Source organism: Phyllobates terribilis, unplaced genomic scaffold (genome assembly GCF_046119375.1).
Source record: "Phyllobates terribilis strain yellow unplaced genomic scaffold, ASM4611937v1 Scaffold_9__5_contigs__length_417890890, whole genome shotgun sequence".
Classification (NCBI taxonomy): domain Eukaryota; kingdom Metazoa; phylum Chordata; class Amphibia; order Anura; family Dendrobatidae; genus Phyllobates; species Phyllobates terribilis.
In genome coordinates this window covers 214,509,108-214,530,637 of record NW_027362769.1, presented here as the reverse complement: position 1 = coordinate 214,530,637, position 21,530 = coordinate 214,509,108, and the positions used below count along the sequence as shown (strand labels likewise).

The 21,530-nt window shown below is 46.1% G+C and overlaps 1 protein-coding gene across 1 annotated transcript in view; it reads left to right on the top strand.

Moving 5' to 3' along the window:
• Positions 1–1,813: 1,813 nt before the first annotated feature.
• The window catches only part of LOC141162028 (BOS complex subunit NOMO1-like), a 68,243-nt gene continuing 48,526 nt past the window's right edge, over positions 1,814–21,530 (top strand). The window contains exons 1-12 of the mRNA XM_073647656.1: positions 1,814–2,120; positions 3,121–3,210; positions 5,717–5,762; positions 6,654–6,754; positions 7,979–8,085; positions 8,226–8,298; positions 8,461–8,613; positions 9,776–9,913; positions 13,853–13,942; positions 16,860–16,965; positions 20,920–21,070; positions 21,153–21,330. Of these exons, the coding sequence (XP_073503757.1) occupies positions 1,983–2,120; positions 3,121–3,210; positions 5,717–5,762; positions 6,654–6,754; positions 7,979–8,085; positions 8,226–8,298; positions 8,461–8,613; positions 9,776–9,913; positions 13,853–13,942; positions 16,860–16,965; positions 20,920–21,070; positions 21,153–21,330 (1,371 nt within the window). The 5' untranslated portion in view covers positions 1,814–1,982. The remainder of the gene's footprint in view (positions 2,121–3,120; positions 3,211–5,716; positions 5,763–6,653; positions 6,755–7,978; positions 8,086–8,225; positions 8,299–8,460; positions 8,614–9,775; positions 9,914–13,852; positions 13,943–16,859; positions 16,966–20,919; positions 21,071–21,152; positions 21,331–21,530) is intronic.

The window sequence follows — 21,530 nt, the reverse complement described above, 5'->3', positions numbered from 1 at the left end:
TAATATAACAGAGCTATGTTCGTTGATATAGCAAAGTTGCATCATAGCAGAGAGAACATCATACTTTGTGTGGGGAAATGTACTATAGAGGCATCATACCCTATGTGGGGGCATCTTACTATATGAGGGTAGGCTGTATGTACCATAAAAGATGTACCATACTGTGTAAGAACACTAATGAGCTTTATTAGGAGCAATATTTCTGTATGGGTGAATATAAAGGACTGGGTGAAGTTAGGGTGCTGGCTTAGTGTAAAATAAAACATTAGGCACAATGTGCTAGACAAGCTGCAGTGTGTGTCCCACTTAACATTCAAAGTTGTGAGGTATGAAGACTGGAACAATGGCAGAGAAGCAGTGCTGGACCCCCATATTTAGAAATAATAACCATTATCCCCCAATGTACGAGTACCCTGATCCCCCAATATACAGTAATAATGACCCCTGATTCTGCCATATATAGCAATAGTGCCACCTGACTCACCCCATATGTAATAATGCCCCAAGATCTCCATATATGGTAATAAAACTCCCTGATTCCCCTATTAACAGCAATATTGCCCCCTGATTCCTCCATGTATAGTAGTAATGCCCCTGATCCCCTATATAGTAGTAATGTCCCTGATCCCCTATATAATAGTAATGCCCCTGATCCCCTATATAGTAATAATGTCCCTGATCCCCTATATATAGTAGTAATGTCCCTGATTCCCTACATATAGTAATAATGCCCCCTGATCCCCTATATATAGTAGTAATGTCCATGATCCCCTATATAATAGTAGTAATGTCCCTGATCCCCTATATATAGTAGTAATGTCCCTGATCCCCTATATATAGCAGTAATGTCCTTGATCCCCTATATAGTAGTAATGCCCCCTGATCCCCTATATATAGTACTAATGTCCCTGATCCCCTATATATAGTACTAATGTCCCTGATCCCCTATATATAGTACTAATGTCCCTGATCCCCTATATCGTAGTAATGTGCCTGATCCCCTATATATAGCAGTAATGCCCCTGATCCCCTATAAAGTACTAATGTCCCTGATCCCCTATATATAGAAGTAATGTCCCTGATCCCCTATATAGTACTAATGTCCCTGATCCCCTATATATAGTAGTAATGTCCATGATCCCCTATATAGTAGTAATGTCCCTGATCCCCTATATAATAGTAGTAATGTCCCTGATCCCCTATATATAGTAGTAATGTCCCTGATCCCCTATATATAGCAGTAATGTCCTTGATCCCCTATATAGTAGTAATGCCCCCTGATCCCCTATATATAGTACTAATGTCCCTGATCCCCTATATCGTAGTAATGTGCCTGATCCCCTATATATAGCAGTAATGCCCCTGATCCCCTATAAAGTATTAATGTCCCTGATCCCCTATATATAGCAGTAATGCACCTGATCCCCTATATAGTACTAATGTCCCTGATCCCCTATATCATAGTAATGTCCCTGATCCCCTATATATAGCAGTAATGCCCTTTTCCAGCCTCATGATGGCGCTCTTCAGGATATCCAATGACAGCGCACTCCAGTACCATGCACAACCTACTGGTAACAACTACTGGAAAACCGTATTTCTCCCAGAGTGGAGCTGATGAAAGAAAACCAGACACTTGAAAAAGTAAAGGGAGCTCTGCATCATCCCGTCTGACTGCAGCGGAAGAGGTCGCGCATGCGCACCACCACTCCACTCGTTCACTGCGGCAGAGCCGAGCTGAGCACACGCAGTAACTCCTCCGCGCCGACAGTTGGCAGCACAACATTGCATCTAGTCTCGACAGACTTGTGACTATAGTAACAACCAAAGCCGGATAGCGGAGAGCGAGTAGCGCATGCGCGGAGGAGCCCGGACGGCCCGCAGCTGACACCTCTCGACTGTGTCAGCAAAAAGCAGGCAGCTCGTATCAGGCCGGCAACGTGCTGTGCGGGCCCGGGAGAGGGGAACCAACCGACGGGGGCATGGACGGGAGCGTGCGGGGCTGGGCGCTGCGGGCGCTGCTCTGCGCCTTGTGCCTGCGCTGCGGAGCGGAGGACATCGTGGTGGGCTGCGGGGGCTTCGTCAAATCGGACGTGGACATCAACTATTCGCTGATCGAGGTGGGTGTGAGGCGCAGAGCCGCAGTGTGGGGTGCCAGCCCCCAGTATGGGCTAGTGGGGTCTCCAGTGTGAGCTGTCACTGGTGGCGTGGGCAGGCCGCTGCCTCCATTCATTCCCTGCCTCCTCCCTGGTGACCTCTGCTCCCCTAGAGGGGTTGTTCTTCCTCTCCAGCCCCCTGCCTGCTGGCTCAGTAGAGGTCTTTGCCCACCGGTATAAAGGCGAGAGATCTGGTGCCCACCAGCAGAGGAAGGGGGAGAGATCTGGTGCCCACCAGCAGAGGAAGGGGGGAGAGATCTGGTGCCCACCAGCAGAGGAAGGGGGGAGAGATCTGGTGCCCACCAGCAGGGGAAGGGGGAGAGAGATCTGGTGCCCACCAGCGGAGGAAGGGGGAGAGAGATCTGGTGCCCACCAGCGGAGGAAGGGGGAGAGAGATCTGGTGCCCACCAGCGGAGGAAGGGGGAGAGAGATCTGGTGCCCACCAGCGGAGGAAGGGGGAGAGAGATCTGGTGCCCACCAGCGGAGGAAGGGGGAGAGAGATCTGGTGCCCACCAGCGGAGGAAGGGGGAGAGAGATCTGGTGCCCACCAGCGGAGGAAGGGGGAGAGAGATCTGGTGCCCACCACGTCTTGTCCAGACAGGAAACGCTGCTTTTTCCAATGTCTTTATTTCTGGAAGATGTTGTATTTGAAGCACTTACAAAATGGTCAAAAACACTTCAGGGCGTCTTTTTATCCCCCCATTGACTTCTGTAATAAAGAGTAGACCTGAGACCGGGCATGTCTCTTAATTACTTGATGTCTTTGGAAACCTGAAGCGGTTAAAAAACGCTCAAAAGCCTGAACATGTGAATAGTGACTTATTGTACGTAAAAATGTTTGTAAATTTTTATTGATCGTCTAGTTAGCACTGTGTGTATGTGTGTATATATATATATATATATATATATATATATAATTTGCATTTATGTTTTGAGTATTTATCCGCCATTCCTTCTCTTCCAGATAAAGTTATACACCAAGCAGGGCACCCTTAAATACCAAACAGACTGCGCTCCCAATAATGGCTACTTCATGATTCCTCTTTATGACAAGGTGAGTACCCAGCGCTGTGCATAGCCCTAAGTTACATGGACACATACATCCTAGATCAGTCTTGCGGCCACAGTTACAAGCACTGTAGTTAGATGCCAAAATTTCTGCCGACTTTTGGATTGTTGTCTCTTGCAGGTCACAAATGAACCCTATAAACTGCGATAAATTAAAGGGGTTTTCTAGGACTTTTATTATTTTTGTGTATGCGGGTAAGGACTTACCAGCAGATATTAGCTAACTACCTGCGTGTTCTGCATGGGGAGGATCTTTCCCGGCTCCGCTGGTGATTCTGTGGCTTCATCCCACTTCTCATCAGCAGAGCAGCTCTTTCTCTTCCTCTCTGCTCTGTTGACGGGGCGTCCCTGCAGACATCATGCCGATTGACAGCCGGCTGTCTGCAGTTAGGTAGGGGGAATCCAGCTGTCAGTCAGTATGACATAGACAGTGACACCTAATCGACTGAGCAGATCGGAAGAAAAGACTCTGCTGTGTCGACGTGACATCGGCGGAAGAAGAAGAGTTGCCGGCACAAGTAACTTCTCCCTTCCCTGTCTTGCTGTCATGAAGAATTTCAGGCCACTCACCAAGGGATGCCACTAGTCCCATTAGCCATTGCTTAGATTAGCATATTGCAGGCTCCTTTAAATGATGGTTTGGGGTGCTGTTCAGTACCGTTTCACCCACTTGTTTAAAGGGGTTGTCCACTACTTTGATATTGATGAACTATTCTTAGATGATTGTTATCGCTGCCGACATATACAGTAGCCCTGCGCAAAAAGTATACCATGCAGTATAATGAGATGCTATAGGTAACATATGCCCCTTCATAGCTGGGAGACACAAGTAAGGAAATCTTAATAATTCAGGAGTTATTTGCTTACCTCAACATTAAAGGGGATTATTAGATTTCCTTACTTATGTCTCCTAGCTAAACAGGGGCATACGTCACCTATATGAGGATCCCATTCTAGCAATGTATATGCAGTGATCTACTGTATATGTCAGTAGTGATGGCAATTGTGAAGACACGGGGGTCTCCTGTGGGCATAATACTATTCAGACAACACCGGGTGAGGGTCTGACCGAGGTTGGGAAATCCTTAGATCAACTCATAAATCCCCTGTAAGATGACATGCTCTCCTATGTTATTAATGGCTCCATATCTGCCTACTGTCCTTGCCAGAGACTGGGTGTAACACGTGGACATCACATAATACACCCCACAAATGGCCATGGCTCCATTTTCATTAACTTTAGCTCATTCTTGCGTAATAAAACATCATGTGGATATTTAACATTTTTATTTTTTCCAATATCTTTTGTTCCCAGAGAGTAGATGTGGAGATTGTATTAATAGACAAATGTGCTGCCATCAATGTCTAACCAGTATAACTGGTTGTGCCGCCTTTATGTGCATGTGCCCTGTGTATATGTGGGTGCAACCTCGGGGTCTGTGGCAGTCATGTATAATGGCTTGCGAAAGTGTTTATCCCACCCCCTTGGGATTTCTCGTATTTTGCTATTTCACAACCTGGAATTGCACTTGTTATTTTTTAGGGTTTGCATCAGTTCATGTAAAGTACATGTCTATAACTGTGAACATTTGGTTTTCTTTTTATTGTGAAGCAAACAACAAATAGGACAAAGTAAGTGAACACTTCGGTGAGCATAACTATTCACCCCCCTAAAATCAGTACTTTGTAGAGCCTCCTTTTGTGGCAATTACAGCTGCAAGTCACTTTGGATAGGTCTCTATGAGCTTTCCACATCTTTCCTCTGGGATTTTTGCCCATTCATCAAGGCAACTCTGCTCCAGCTCCTTCTAGTTAGATGGTTTCCTCTGGGGAACAGTATTCTTCACGTCTGACAACACATTCTAAACTAGACTAAGGTCTGGGCTTTGACTAGGCCACTCCAAAACATTTACTCGTTTCCCCTTAAACCACTCGAGTATTGCTTTAGCAATATGCTTTGGCCCATTGTCTTGTTGGAAGGTGAACATCCATCCCAGTCTAAAAATCACTGACAGACTGAAACAGGTTTTGCTCAAGAATATCCCTGTATTTCACACCATCCATCTTCCCCTTGACTCTGATCCATTTTCCCTGTTCCTGCTGCCGATAAACATCCCCACAGCATGATGCTACCACCACCATGTTTCACTGTGGGGATGGTGTTTTTGGGATGATGAGCTGTGTTGGTTTGGCACCAGACATAGCGTTTACCTTGGTGGCCAAAAAGTTCAATTTTGGTCTCATCTGACCACAGCACCTTCCTCTAGACATTTGGGGAGTCTTATGGCAAACTCAAAACGAGCCTTACAATTTGTGTGTGTAAATAAGTTTTTTTCTGCCTTCTCTTCCATAAAGGCCACAAAATTGCAAAAATATTTAAACACAGGTTGTAATGTAACAAAATAGGTAAAAAGCCAAGAGGGGGTGAATACTTTCCCTATAAGCATCTTCTGTACAATAATGATAATCTCCTTCTTTTCCTGGTCTTGCAGGGGGATTTTGTTCTCAGGATTGAGCCTCCCCTAGGGTGGAGTTTTGGTAAGTCGCTGTAATAACCGTGTTCATGTCCCTGGGGGTCTTGTGTGTGTTTATGCTTTACATTCCCTAGTTTCACCTATTTGCATTAGTTAGATGTAATCAGTAAATCCCCCGACACCAGAAGCACTCCACATGTAATCCTGTCTGAAATCTCTTCATATGTCGTTAAATCCAGATATGTTATTAATGCAGCGCGGCGATATTATCTTGGCGGCATTTGATTTATAAGATATATTCTATTATCTATATAACGAATGGGAGAAAGTCTGTGTTCTTCTGTTATTCCTGTGATTTATATATTATTTATTTATATTTTATTATATTAAGCCTGGATGTAAGTCTTGGTCAGTATGGCCACTACAGTCTGTAAATGGACCGTGAAATAAACCTGGCCCTAGAGGTTAAATGCCATTCACAGCCACCTCCCGGTGCTTCAATTAGAGGCTCCCACCAGGTATAGAGTCTAAAAAAAATGTATAAGAGTGGTCACTCCAAGAGGGTTTTCTACTGGACATCAAACTGGCATCTATGTATTTAGGGCTAAAAAATATTTTTTTGCAATTGGGTTTCATTAAAAATTTAGCAGTTTGCCGTCCATAGACTCTATGTTGCGCTGTGAGCTAACGGAGAATCCATCAGTGAGCTCATTTAGATGGTCTGACAGGAGGGCTTCTAACTCTAGTCAAGAGCTCCTTTCCGCTGATTTATGACCACGGACCACAACAAACAGTCAAAACATTTTTTATGAAACCCAATTGCTAAAAATGTTTTATCTAAAAAAAAAAATTGTCATCAAAGGTGGCCAACCCTTTTGTGGTGGTCTGAGATCACAAATTGAATGATAATGTCTTTAGATCCTGTAAGAGTGAAATGTTTCCTTCCTCTATGCAGAGCCGACCAGTGTTCCCCTGCACGTGGACGGAGTGAACGATATCTGTACCAAAGGGGAAGATGTCAATTTTGTCTTTACTGGATTTTCAGTCAATGGCAAGGTATGAAAAATAATTGTGGTGTTAGCAGTTTGATCTTATATTGATATTATGTGTGTGTAGGTAACAGGAGGTAACTTACTGATCGCTGGGGGTCCAAGAACCGGGATCTGCCGAATCGATTGCTGGTCAAGCATGTGCACCGCCACTCCATTCATTTTCCATATTACTGCGGGAGACAGTCAAGTACTATATTAAAGAGAACCTGTCATCACGATCTAACCTGTTAAAGTAAACCTATGGTGATAATGGCCGTGTTATACTGATTTAATGGATTCCTATAGTGAAAAAATCCATAGCCGGGTTCTTGCTTAATTCACCTTAGAAGTCTTGGTGCAATAGCCTGCATCAGGCGGGACTGTAGGACGGGTCTTCGACTCTGCTGTGGCCCCTCCACATTTGTATGAGCCTCCTCTTTTAAATTTTGCGCTAGTGCCGCCCTTGCCGTGGGCGTCGCTTGTGCACATTCATGTCCCAGGTGCTCCAGCGAAATGGCGCCAGGGGCGGCACATGCACAGATTATCCTCCGGCGGTCTCCAGCAAAATGGCGCCAGAGGCAGCGCAGGCGCAGATTGGGACCTCTGCTCAGTGACAAGCAGATCTTGCTCTGTGCATGCCCAGCCTCCGGGGCGATTTTGCTGGAGACCACAAGGACATGAATGTGCACAAGCGTCGCCCGTGACAAGGGCAGCACTAGCAGGAAATTTAAATAAGGAGTCTCACAAATGCGGAGGGGCCACAGCAGAGTCGAAGACCCGTCCCACAGTCACACTTGATGCACGAAGAGGATATTGCACCAAAGGTGAATTAAACAAGAACCAGGCTATGGATTATTTTTTTCACTACAGGTATCAATTAAATCCATATAACAGGGCCATTATGGTCATACCTTTACTTTAACAAATTAAATCGTGATGACAGGTTCTCTTCAAGTTGTTTTTGGCAGTCTCATATAAAATGTGGGGCGTGCTGGACCTCCACTCCATTCAGACTGGGCTTTGTACAGCCCCCAATCTTAGGAGTGCTGGAGGTCCCATCAATCGGTAATCTATTCCGTGCCCTATGGATAGGAGATAACTTCTGAACATGGTACAACCCCTTGGTCTTTACGTCGTTGTTGCTTTTATCACATTTGCTTCCGATATATATTTGCTCATCAGGTTTGTATTTGTTGATATGAGGCCATTTTTCAGAATTGCACATTAAAATGTAAAATCGTACTTGCAGGTTCTCAGCAGGAACCAAAATTTGGGTCCAGCTGGGGTTCAGGTGGCAATGAGAAGAGCGGGGAGCGGAGGGAACTTGCAGACGACGGTGACTCAGACTGGTGGGAAGTAAGTCACATAAAGCAAATGATAGGATGGCCGTCTGCTCACGTGCCGGCCCAGCAGCGGGATGAGCTGCCCCCACATTTTATTACAGTCGTACATGGCAGATATGCTACTAACATCTAATGTTTTTTTTTTTCATTCAGGTTTTTCTTCAATAAAGTGCTTCCAGGTGACTATGAGATTATTGCATCTCACCCCACTTGGACCCTAAAGGAGGTATGTGCTGCCATGATAATTTTTGGGTCCGGTATCCTATTACTCTGTTTCATCTTATATTGGGTTCTGGACGGAAAAGCCACTTTTTGGCATTGCTAAAGTAAAACGCAAAAGTTTGAAACATCTTAAGATTATTTTCAGACTGTAATTTCTATCTTTCAGGCAGTCACCATGGTACAAGTGAAAAATTCCAATGCCCAGACTGCAGGCCCTCTTCTCGTCGCTGGCTATGATGTGTCCGGTTCTGTACGTAGTGATGGCGAGCCAATGAAGGGCGTCATGTTTCTTTTGTTCTCATCGACCATCAGCCGGGAGGTAAAGTCAAAGTGATGGTTCTTTAGAAAGTTTTACCCATAAAAAGCAGCTTTCACATTGTCACGTACACGCTTCTCAGCATGTGACATGGGTGCGGCTGCAAGGGGTTAATCTTGCACTCAGGTTGCAAATTGGGCATGCATCACACACCCCACATGCACAACTGACTCCTGCTGTCTTTCACCAAACTAAACGGAGTGATGATTCCCCAAAACACTCACTGGTGACCCCATTCTGGAAGACTGTGGGTTCTTTAGAGCAAACAAGGTCCAACGTATTACAATTTTAGGCTGTAGTGTATCGGGATCCAAGGGGTAACGTTTCTCCTTGTGGAGAGTGACATGCCAGTGTGAGGAGGTTTGTAAGCCATGCAATGCGCCTCTGGGAAATTAAGTATGTAAATTGCCTTTTCAGAGAGGAAGAGGACTAGAACTCTTACGCCACCTATTGGAAGAAGCAATCCTTGAAGTCCATGTCGACCCTTTAACGAGCCTTGCCACATGGCTTAGGGTAAAAGCTGGTTCTTGCTTTTATCCTAAGTCAAAGGGTCGATAGTGACTTGTAGCTCTTTCCAATAGGTGGCGCTAGAGTTCTAGTCCTCTTCCTTTCTGAAGAGACAATTTGCATATTTAATATAAAAAGTACAAAAAAAAAAAGTTTTTTTTTTAGTTTGGATATTATAGGCCCATCTGCCCATTGTTTGACTTTTCTACCAACCAGGCAATAGGTGTCAAGAATGATAATCTCTATACTCTAAAAGATCCCTCCCTGATGTCCGATGGGTGATTATGATCTGCCAAAGATAGGATCTGTCAGGGTGGATATTTTTTTTGGGCTGTTGTCGGATAAAAACGGCATGAGTGGGCAACCTTGGCCAGTAATTTGACACTTTTTTTTTTTTTTTTTTTTTTTCCCAAGACCACTTGTTAAAAAAAAAAATACTGTCTCTCATCTATCTGGCAATTTGGTTTAATCATTCATCCACACGATCTGGATCAAGGATGGGGTTAAAAAACAAAGAGGGGTGCACATGGCGGGCTCTGAGCAATATTTATCAACACACCCCATCACATTGACCCTTGGGCAGCTTTGGGGAAGGTGTCCCCGTCCTGCTTTCCTCTCGTTGTAGTCTGACTGTACATTATTGATGTTGTGCTTCCAGGATATTTTGGGCTGCAATCTGTCTCCAGTTGACGGCTTTCAGGGAAAAGATGAATCGGTTTCGTACCTGTGTCATGCCACATCTAAAGAAGACGGATCCTTTACTTTCTTATCACTGCCAAGTGGGGATTACTGTGTGGTAAGTGGGGAGGGTGTCATCTTCTATAGTGAACCTTCTGCTTGTAGGTGTAGCCCAAATGGCTAATCTCTCAGTAGAGGGATCTGCAGGAGTTTTATTAGTTAAATCCACCAACAAATGCTCAGTGCACTAATCTGATCTGCATCATACTCCACTCAGCCACCTCATCCATCATACGTGGGATCATTTATATGACCGAGCCCGCTAGACTGTCTCAGCCGTACATGCATGTAAGCCCTTTTGGGCGAATATGCAAAAAAAAAAGTTAGACCTTAAATCCCATACACACATTGCTGATCTTCTTCTTTTTTTTTTTTTTTAAAACCAATTGCTGAACCAGTCAAAGTGTATATAATAGTTTAGCTGGGTTATAGCGTTAATGAAATCCTGTGCCTATTCTTGTCATACTGAACTAAGTGTTGTGGGGTTTGGCTAATTTGGATCTGTCACCTTGTGGTGTGCCAAAAAATATTATTTCCTGCAGCCACCATTAGAGGGAGCACAGGAGCTGACTGCATACTGTTAAACATTTGAAATCCATAGTAACACAATTTTGAAGTAGGCTCCATCTAGTGGCTGCTGAAGGCAAACAGGATTAAAAAATCCATGTCCTATGCAGGAACTCAGGATGGCCATATACCTTAGATCGCTGTAGTCGGCACTTGTGTTTTCATAGGGGGAAAACTGCTACTAGACACTTCTGTTGGCGGCTTATCTTATCTGAGAACAAAATAACTTTACGTTTTTAAAAGGAGCATGACCGCAGGAATCATGTACTGGATATGTGTAATGCACACGCCCGGGCTGAGCGGTGTGTGCTTGTATATGTAGTGATTCCACTGGACCATGCCGGAGAGTGAATGCCTGGAGGGACGTAACTAAGTATCCACCCGATCCGACCAGGGTCGCACGACAGCATACGACGCCAGTGCACCAAGGAGGAACCGAGCAGAGGGACCAGGTGCTACTCCAGGACAGACCCCGGACACGGCTCTTGACCCACACAGGGGAATACAGGAACAGGCAGGTTAGGCTGGCACACAGACTGATGGGTATAGGCAGACACGGCTGGTATGCAGACTGGCGGATGCTGGTAAGCACGACTGGTATGCCGGCAGGGAGGTACTAGCAGGTACGACAGGTTGGAGTACCGAGTGGATAGGACCCAGTACAGACTGGGACTCAGGAACAGAACCACAAATGCTGTGGACAAACACAGCAGAGTGAGGCCGCCCAGAGCGGCGAGCAAGAGCAGAACAAGACGAGACCGCCTGGAGCGGTGAGCGAGAGAAGAGCAGGACGAGACTGCCGAAGCAGCGAGCAAAGGGTCCGAGCAGAGCAAGACTGCCGAAGCAGCGAGCAAAGGGTCCGAGCAGAGCGAGACTGCCGGAGCAGCGAGCAAAGGGTCAGAGCAGAGCGAGACTGCCGGAGCAGCGAGCAAAGGGTCAGAGCAGAGCGAGACTGCCGGAGCAGCGAGCAAAGGGTCAGAGCAGAGCGAGACTGCTGGAGCAGCGAGCAAAGGGTCAGAGCAGAGCGAGACTGCCGGAGCAGCGAGCAAAAAGGGTCAGAGCAGAGCGAGACTGCCGGAGCAGCGAGCAAAAAGGGTCAGAGCAGAGCGAGACTGCCGGAGCAGCGAGCAAAAAGGGTCAGAGCAGAGCGAGACTGCCGGAGCAGCGAGCAAAAAGGGTCAGAGCAGAGCGAGACTGCCGGAGCAGCGAGCAAAAAGGGTCAGAGCAGAGCGAGACTGCCGGAGCAGCGAGCAAAAAGGGTCAGAGCAGAGCGAGACTGCCGGAGCAGCGAGCAAAGGGTCAGAGCAGAGCGAGACTGCCGGAGCAGCGAGCAAAGGGTCAGAGCAGAGCGAGACTGCCGGAGCAGCGAGCAAAGGGTCAGAGCAGAGCGAGACTGCCGGAGCAGCGAGCAAAGGGTCAGAGCAGAGCGAGACTGCCGGAGCAGCGAGCAAAGGGTCAGAGCAGAGCGAGACTGCCGGAGCAGCGAGCAAAGGGTCAGAGCAGAGCGAGACTGCCGGAGCAGCGAGCAGAGGGTCAGAGCAGAGCGAGACTGCCGGAGCAGCGAGCAGAGGGTCAGAGCAGAGCGAGACTGCCGGAGCAGCGAGCAGAGGGTCAGAGCAGAGCGAGACTGCCGGAGCAGCGAGCAGAGGGTCAGAGCAGAGCGAGACTGCCGGAGCAGCGAGCAGAGGGTCAGAGCAGAGCGAGACTGCCGGAGCAGCGAGCAGAGGGTCAGAGCAGAGCGAGACTGCCGGAGCAGCGAGCAGAGGGTCAGAGCAGAGCGAGACTGCCGGAGCAGCGAGCAGAGGGTCAGAGCAGAGCGAGACTGCCGGAGCAGCGAGCAGAGGGTCAGAGCAGAGCGAGACTGCCGGAGCAGCGAGCAGAGGGTCAGAGCAGAGCGAGACTGCCGGAGCAGCGAGCAGAGGGTCAGAGCAGAGCGAGACTGCCGGAGCAGCGAGCAGAGGGTCAGAGCAGAGCGAGACTGCCGGAGCAGCGAGCAGAGGGTCAGAGCAGAGCGAGACTGCCGGAGCAGCGAGCAGAGGGTCAGAGCAGAGCGAGACTGCCGGAGCAGCGAGCAGAGGGTCAGAGCAGAGCGAGACTGCCGGAGCAGCGAGCAGAGGGTCAGAGCAGAGCGAGACTGCCGGAGCAGCGAGCAGAGGGTCAGAGCAGAGCGAGACTGCCGGAGCAGCGAGCAGAGGGTCAGAGCAGAGCGAGACTGCCGGAGCAGCGAGCAGAGGGTCAGAGCAGAGCGAGACTGCCGGAGCAGCGAGCAGAGGGTCAGAGCAGAGCGAGACTGCCGGAGCAGCGAGCAGAGGGTCAGAGCAGAGCGAGACTGCCGGAGCAGCGAGCAGAGGGTCAGAGCAGAGGGGACAGGGCTCTGTTCACACGGAACAGACTGGAAGGGAAAGGCAGAACCAGGTACACACAAGATACTTGCAATGAAGTAGCGAGTGGACTCTAAACTCACAAACGGGAGTACAGGGACAACGAGTAGGAGTTAGGTACGGGATTAGATTCTGCAGGAAAAGGGAAGGTACGGACATAGAGATATAGGAGAGTATTCAGACAAGAACAGACACAGCAGCAAGATACAGGAGCGGGACTAGGTATGCGGCCCCTAGAAGGCGGAACGAAAAGGCTAGGAGCGTGTTCACACTGGCCTGGAAATACAGCCTCCAGGATAGGCAGAAGACAACAGGCTAGAAGATAGTTCAGACACGGAAACTGATACCGCAAGGCAGGAAGCATAGACAAGACCTGGCACATCAGTGACCAGAAGCCAACTGACAGAACACAATGCTCAGGCATGGATTCCAGGGAGGAGCTGGTTTAAATACCAGGTGACAGACAGCAATAGGCTGAGGACGCACAAGGGGTGTGCCTGCAGCAGCTACAAGAAGCAGGAAGTGATCGGGCGCCGCCCTTAAGCAGCAGAAACAGAGGCTAGCAGACAGCATGGAGGGAAGCCAGGCTAGCAGACTGGACTGGAGATCAAGTGCGCGCTCTTGCACAGTGGGAGATGGACCACTATGCAAGGACGCCGCCAGGTATGTGACAATATGTTCTTGCGTCTGTGTATGTGTCTCAGATGACTAGTCCAAGAGGCTGGTGACTTCTCCCCACCCGGCTCCCATAGACTGACAGGTCTCTCCATATGTGTGTGTCTAGGGGAGCAGGACGGGGAGAAATTGCTAGGTACACACCTTTTGGACTAGTCATCCGAGACGCATGGTCCTAGGATGAGTTTTGAAAGTAGCCAAGCGATTGCATGAGATTACGTAGCCTAGATGGCTCTATGGTTCACATGAGAATTCCTTCCATTCACCTTGCACTCCATCCACAGTCAGTATGTAGCTGCTGCGCCATTACTTTTATTTGATTTCAGTGTTACTTGTATGTACTTTATTCCTCTTACTGTATTTTATTTTTCCAGATCCCATTTTACAGGGGAGAGAGGATAACATTTGACGTTGCCCCATCCAGGCTGGATTTCACTGTTGAACATGACAGTCTTAAATTAGAGGTAATATAATGCTTTGAATTACCCTGATGTCACCGTGTCTTGGTTTCTCTTGTCCTATTACATTTATATTACCCTGAATTTTACGGTCATCTTAGTGAATTGTAATCTGTACATATACTATATGTCTAATTTAACACTTCATTTTACGGCACGTGCACATGACCGTATTATCGGTCCGAGTGTGATCCGACAAATCATCGGATCTTACCTGGACCAATGTTATTCTATGGGGCTGTGCACATGTCTGATACTCCCCCAGAACAAAAATCGCTGCGTGTCTGGGTTTGATCCGATATTCCAATCTCTCTCAGCCATGCAAGTCAGTGAGTGTGTGGAAGTCATCGGACTGCACTCGGATTACGCCTGAGTGCAGCCTAATTTTCACACACTGACACAATGGTGAAGATGGAAAAATTTTGCTCTCCATCTTCTCCTACCACTATGTTGACACTCTGATCAAACGCTGATCAGAGTGTCATTTGCATAATCTGTCCATGGGAGAATCTACGACCATCTGCACAAGCCCTTAAAAGTAATCGGTCAGCAGGTTTTCTGCTATGTAATCTGAGGACAGCATAAGTTGGGGGTTAAAACACCGATTTCAACTATGTGTCACATGCCAGGATGTGTGCTGTTGTTTACTTATTCTGAAAGTTTTCTCACCTGGTGATTATCACTGCATGGACTACAGCAGCGCATGCATACTAGTCTGACTCCGTCCCGCCCTGTGATAAGCAGCTCATTGTCTATGTACATAAAAAGCTGTGGTGTGGGTGGGGTTAGTTTTCTCAGCTCTGCTGCATTGCTACATCTAAAAACTGTGTCAGAACGGCTGCACCCAGTAAACTAAGTGATATATCGCTGGAATCGGGGTCTCTTTTCCTACATTATGCTGCTCTCAGATGAGGTGGCAAAAACCTGCTGATAGATTCCCTTTAATGGGTGGTCTCACAAGGACTACCACCTTGGAAGTACAAGTTGGCCTATCATTCGGCAGCTTTTCCAGCGTCCATAAAATGCAGTTGGCCGTACAGAGGTATTACATGGTGGTCATACCAATAATTACCGGAAGTTGCCAAATAGAGAGCTTCATCTAGCAGCTCTGCTCTGACGTAAAGGGGTTACCCCTTCCTGCCCCCTCATGTCCTTGTGCCCTAGAGCAGATGTAAAGGGTTTGTAATTTTGTATGTCGTGGTAAATGCAAGTTAATCAGGTAATGATTCTAGGGGACGACATCTCACAGGGGCTAAATAATTTTTTTTATATTACATTTTATATCTTTTTGGGTGACCTCTACTGTTGGCTTTCTTATTTAATATTTCCATCTGAGGGAATCCGATTTTTGGCTGTGTTTCTTAAAGAGGTTGTCTACCAGGATAGATGATGACATCTGTGTCTGTTGGGGTCCGACTACTCTGACTGATTGCCCGAATGGGGAACTACAGGGTGGGCCATTTATATGGATACACCTAAATTAAATGGGAATGGTTGGTGATATCAACTTCCTGTTTGTGGCACATTAGTATATGGGAGGGGGGAAACTTTTCCAGATGGGTGGTGACCATGGCGGCCATTTTGAAGTCGGCCATTTTGGATCCAACTTTATTTTTTTCAATGGGAAGAGGGTCATGTTACACATCAGACTTATTGAGACTTTCATAAGAAAAACAATGGTGTGCTTGATTTTAACGTAACTTTATTTGTTCATGAGTTTTTTACAAGTTTATGACCACTTATAAAATGTGTTCAAAGTGCTGCCCATTGTGTTGGATTGTCAATGCAACCCTCTTCTCCCACTCTTGACACACTGATAGCAACACCGCAGAAGAAAGGCTAGCACAGGCTTCCAGTATCTGTTGTTTCAGATGCTGCACATCTCGTATCTTCACAGCATAGACAATTGCCTTCAGATGACCCCAAAGATAAAAGTCTACGGGGTCAGATCAGGAGACCTTGGTGGCCATTCAACTGGCCCACGACGACCAATCCACTTTCCAGGAAACTGTTCATGTAGGAATGCTCGGACCTGACACCCATAATGTGGTGGTGACCATCTTGTTGGAAAAACTCAGGGAACGTGCCATCTTCAGTGCATAAAGAGGGCAACACATCATCATGTAGCAATTTCAGATATCCAGTGGCATTGAGGTTTCCATTGATGAAGAATGGCCCCGCTATCTTTGTATCCCATATACACCACCATACCATCAAGATACGAGATGTGCAGCCTCTGAAACAACGGATACTGTAAGCCTGTGCTAGCATTTCTTCTGTGGTGTTGCTATCAGTGTGTCAAGAGTGGAAGAAGAGGGTTGTATTGACAATCCAACACAATGGGCAGCACTTTGAACACATTTTATAAGTGGTCATAAACTTGTAAAAAACTCATGAAAGAATAAAGTTACGTTAAAACCAAGCACACCATTGTTTTTCTTATGAAATTCTCAATAAGTCTGATGTGTCACATGACCCTCTTCCCATTGAAAAAAAATAAAGTTGGATGCAAAATGGCCAACTTCAAAATGGCCGCCATGGTCACCACCCATCTGGAAAAGTTTTCTCCCTCCCATATACTAATGTGCCACAAACAGGAAGATGATATCACCAACCATTCCCATTTAATTTAGGTGTATCCATATAAATGGCCCACCCTGTATAATCCCCGTTAGGATGGAGCAGTAGTGCAAATGCCAGACGGCTGCTCCATTAATTCCCGAAGCGGCTGCCAGGTAAAGCTGAGGGCAATGCTTGGCAGACCCTTAGGAAATGAATGGAGCGATGAGTGATGCTGCCCCTTTCTAAAGGGGATTAAAGTGCCCCCGTTACCTTGTACTTTCCAGCACGATGACATTTTTTTTTTTTTTTTTATCCAGCAAGACTTTTGAGAATAAATGTCATTTTCCTTCTTTTATTTCAGCCGCTGTTCCATGTGATGGGATTTTCGGTCACTGGCCGTGTATTGAATGGGCCCGAGGGTGAAGGCGTTGCGGATGCTGTAGTCACGCTTAACAACCAGATGAAAGGTAGATACAAGTCTCCTCCATCTGACTTTTTGTGGTGACTCCGGTATTTTCATTAAACTAACATTTTACATGTGCCTAGTTGACTTTTTTTTTTTCTTCTTTAATGGGGTTGTGTCTTAGACTAATATATAGGATAGGTCATTAAAAATAGTGGTGGGGGTCTAACACCCGGGACCCCCAGCGATCAGGTGAAATCTGCTCAGACAGCAGCCAGAACGCCGCCGCTCCGTACATCATTCAGCAGGCCGCTGCTGAGCACTGCTGTTTATACTATCAATATATAGAGTAAGGGAAAGTATATATTGGATACGGTCACGGTGCATATATAGATCTCTCACGACGTTCTTGCTTCCAGCTATAAACCTATGCATGAGGAAAGCAATTGGCAGTCATTACTCCTCGGTTACCTGCATTTAATGTCCCCTTCGTGCTACTTTCATCACCATCATTTAAGGTGTTAGGTCTTATGTGTTGGCGATGGAGGGTCTTGGAGGTCAGACGTAATGATATGTCCTAACACTATAGGGCAGACCTGGGCAAACTGCGGCCCGCGGGCCACATCCGGCCCTTTGACCGCTTCTGTGTGGCCCGCTGACACAGTCAGCCAGACGCAGGAGAAAGCCTGAGCTATTATCTTACTCAGACTCAGCATTCTGATTGTAGCTCCGCCCCCCTGTGGATGCCATCTTCTCATTGGTGGATGTGGGGATGCTCAGTTCCTTGCTTGCAGAGCAGAGCTACTGCAATGTCTTCAGGTCAGGAGTGTTCAAGAAGAGGGAAACTTGGACTACTAAACCCATCTGCTGCACATAGTGGGCAAGTGACATCTAAGTTGAGCCCCATGGTATAAAATAACAGCTAGGAGCTGACATTGTGTCTACTGTGCTGATGAGTTCACAGCACAGCACTGCCTCCTTTCTCAGACCGCAGTTTACACTCAGTGAGAGCAGCTAATTATCTGCAGCTTACTGAGTCTTCCCCTGGCAGCTCAGACTGATCGGAGAGAACATTTGTATTCCTAGTGAATGACTCCAACAGTGAAGTGCCCCTCCTCACCTGGGATATTCTATGTGCTCCCCAAACTGCACCCCACATACTCTGCTGCCTCTCCACCTTTGAGTGAGGGTTAACCCTTACCTCACCCTTTACACTGAGCTTTTGAGTTATTGCGCTGTGTTCTATGTCCTGTGCAGGTGAGGTAAGTGTTAAGCTCCTCACAATGCTCCCTGCTGTGATCTGTGACTTATCACAGCCATAGACTTTAATAAAGATCCCCCCCCCACCTGCCTGTTACATCCTGCCCCACATGTGATGTGGATCTATGCATGTGGAACAGGGGTGGGCAAACAACTTTTTTTTTCCACATGCTCCCAATTTATGTATTGATTGATCAATTGCCAATGCTTGCTATGATAAACTTTATTGTAGCAAGTATTATCAGGGTGTGTTCACACAACTGTATTTTCGGTCCTAGTGCTTTTCGTGAAAAAAATAAAATAAACCTGACTTCACACGGACAGGACTAGTAGCAATGCTTTGCAATTGAGCTATTCAGATTACAGTTTAAGTCCACGGCCCCACTATCAGTATTTGGCAGAATTTTTTTCTCAGGAGTGGGAGCCAAAACCAGGTGAGGAACAATCAGAGAATAATAGAAGATATAATAGAAACAAGTCACCAGTTCTGCATTTATCACCCACTCCTGAGAAAAAATACTGACTGAATACTGATAGTGGGGAATACTGATAGTGGGGCCGTGGCCTAACACAGACCAAATATCCGTGTGAAAAAGATCACAGCACACACCAGTTTCTTCTGTGTATCGGATAACACTCACTTATTGAAGTCAGAGTTTGCAAAAAAAAAATTGAATCACATATTAATCATCTGTATGGCATCTGATTTTTACAGATACATTTCGATTACAATCATACGAAACTGTATTTGTTTTTGTACATTTTATTCACTTCTGATATATAAAAATGGATCACAATACAGATGATAAAAATAGTCTGCCTTTCTGGATGACAATAATGACATCGCTCGTGTAAACGTAATCATATAATCACCTTCTTTTTATAAAGCGATAAAATTAATATTGAGCAGAATTAAAGGGGCGGCCTAAAACAGAAGGTAAATTTCATACTAAATGTCTATTTAATTCAATCCAATCACTTATCTAGTACAGTTCAATTAAAAATTCCCTACCGTTTCCTCTCTACTCTAACTTCTTGTTTGTTTTTTCTCATCCAATGATGTTTTGTTGAGAATTCCAGTGCATTTTGGGATACTCACATGGGACGTCATCAAGGGGAAAAGGATGCGATCACTGACGCTGCTTTCCTCACATTTAAACGAAGCACCATCAGTGACCTCTGTTTCGGAGTCTGGGTTAGTCCCTGCTTGCTGCGTGGTGTCCTTACAATTTCCACTGACAGCGCACTCTCTTGCTGGCTCATCACTTCTCTTTAGAGCCAGCAAGGGAGTGCACTGTCACTGTTCATTCAAAGGAATATAGTGCCGGGAGCTCATACTGTCCATAGGTCATAATTTATAACCAATGCATCACCAGTAGAGCAGGGACTAGCCCAACCTCTGAAACAGACATAATTGATGCCACTTCATTTCATGGAGGGGGCAGAAGCTGCGGAAGTGACCACAGCTTCTACCACCTTATGACGTCCTGTGTGAGTATTCCAAACAAAATGCCATTGGAGGTTTAAAAAAAAAGACTGGAAGTCAGACTGGAGAGGGTATATTAGGGAATTTTCAATTGAAGTATATAAAAAAAGGAGATTAGAAAATTACATTATTTAGATAAATGTTTAGTATGAAATTCACCTTTGGTTTCAGACCACCCCTTTAAGTTCAGCCGACTGGTTCGGCCCTCAAAAGCAGTGCCAGTTTCTCATGTGGCCCCTTGGGAAAATTAATTGCCCACCCCTGCTATAGGGTATACCTGTTATGGAAGACATGATGGCTGCAGTCTAACTAAATGTAGCCTGACCTGCAGCTGTGGTTTGGTGGCTGGTATATTGTTATATGCTTCAGCCTTATAGGAGTTTTCAATAACTAAAGATTTTGGTGGCCTATCATTATCCTTAATATAGGTCATCAGTATGAGATCAGTTGGGGTCTGACACCGGACACCCCGACCTGTCAGATGTTACAGGTCCTGCAGCCACTGAACGTACCTAGTGTGCGGAGCCTGAACACAATTCTGCACGTCATGTAGTCTTCAGTCTCTTCTACTGCAGCTTAGCTCCCATTCTCTTTTAAAGGGAGTATGTCAGCTCAAAATGGCTAATTAAATCAAACACAAGCGAGGTTCACCATCAGATAAGTGCCCTTTCCCACCTACTTGCTTTCCTTCAATCTCTGCTGCCTTTTAAACCAAAGCTGTCAATCAAAGAGGAGCGCAGAGATGGGTGGAAAACCAGTAATTAGGAATGTGCACTAATATAGTGTGCACCGAGCACTTGTGCTTGGTTTGATCAGTCGTTTTTGTGTTGAATACTTAGTTTAATAGGAGCTTAGCTTCTGGGACTGATAATGGCCACTTTACAATGTACGAAGCTGTAGTGTTCTGGCTTCATACACTGTCATCTCGGGGGCTGTGGCTCCTGGTAACAGCTGATTGGTGGGGATGCCAGGTTTTGAGCCCCCACTGATCTGATATTGATGACCTGAGTCCTGAAAAACCCCTTTAAAACATTGCTCCAATATCACCAAGTATTGAAGCTCCTTTTCATTGACACAACTTCTCTATCCTTTTCACTTGTGATTCTGATTTAGCACTTAGTGCACAGTTAAGCTTTTGATGGACTTTATTTCTATTCGAATATCCAGTTTTAACAAGCAAAGCTGCAGTGTAAAGAATGAGAAAAAAATGTCCTGATCTCCTGATAAGGTAAGCTGTGCATTTCAGACTCTCATCTGTTTATCTTTTCATAGTTATGACAAATGGCGATGGATCCTTCCGCCTGGAGAACATGACAGCTGGGACTTACAGTATTGATGCACAGAAGGAACATATTTTCTTTGATACGCTGACTGTGAAAATTGCTCCTAACACTCCGCAGCTTGCTGACATCGTGGCGGCAAGGTAAGACGTCCTGGAAATTGCTCTTGGGTGTTGCAGAGTCTCCGGGCTGTTTGGGTAATTTAGTATTTTTCCTTGCTTCCAGATTCAGTGTGTGCGGAGACATTTCTATCACACACTTTACTGAAAGTATTAAGACGATGAGTAAATATAAGGTCACTCTGACATCGCAGGAGAAGGAGAGAGCGTCTGTCCTGACAATCGAATCCGACACCCACGGAGCCTTCTGCTTCCAGGCTAGAAGGGGATCCTATTATATAAAGGTGAGGCTGTATTTTACCTAATGCATAAGCTGGATGGCCCAAAACAAAAATCACACTAGCTAATGTATAAGCTGGATGGCCCAAAACAAAAATCACACTAGCTAATGTATAAGCTGGATGGCCCAAAACAAAAAGCACACTAGCTAATGTATAAGCTGGATGGCCCAAAACAAAAAGCACACTAGCTAATGTATAAGCTG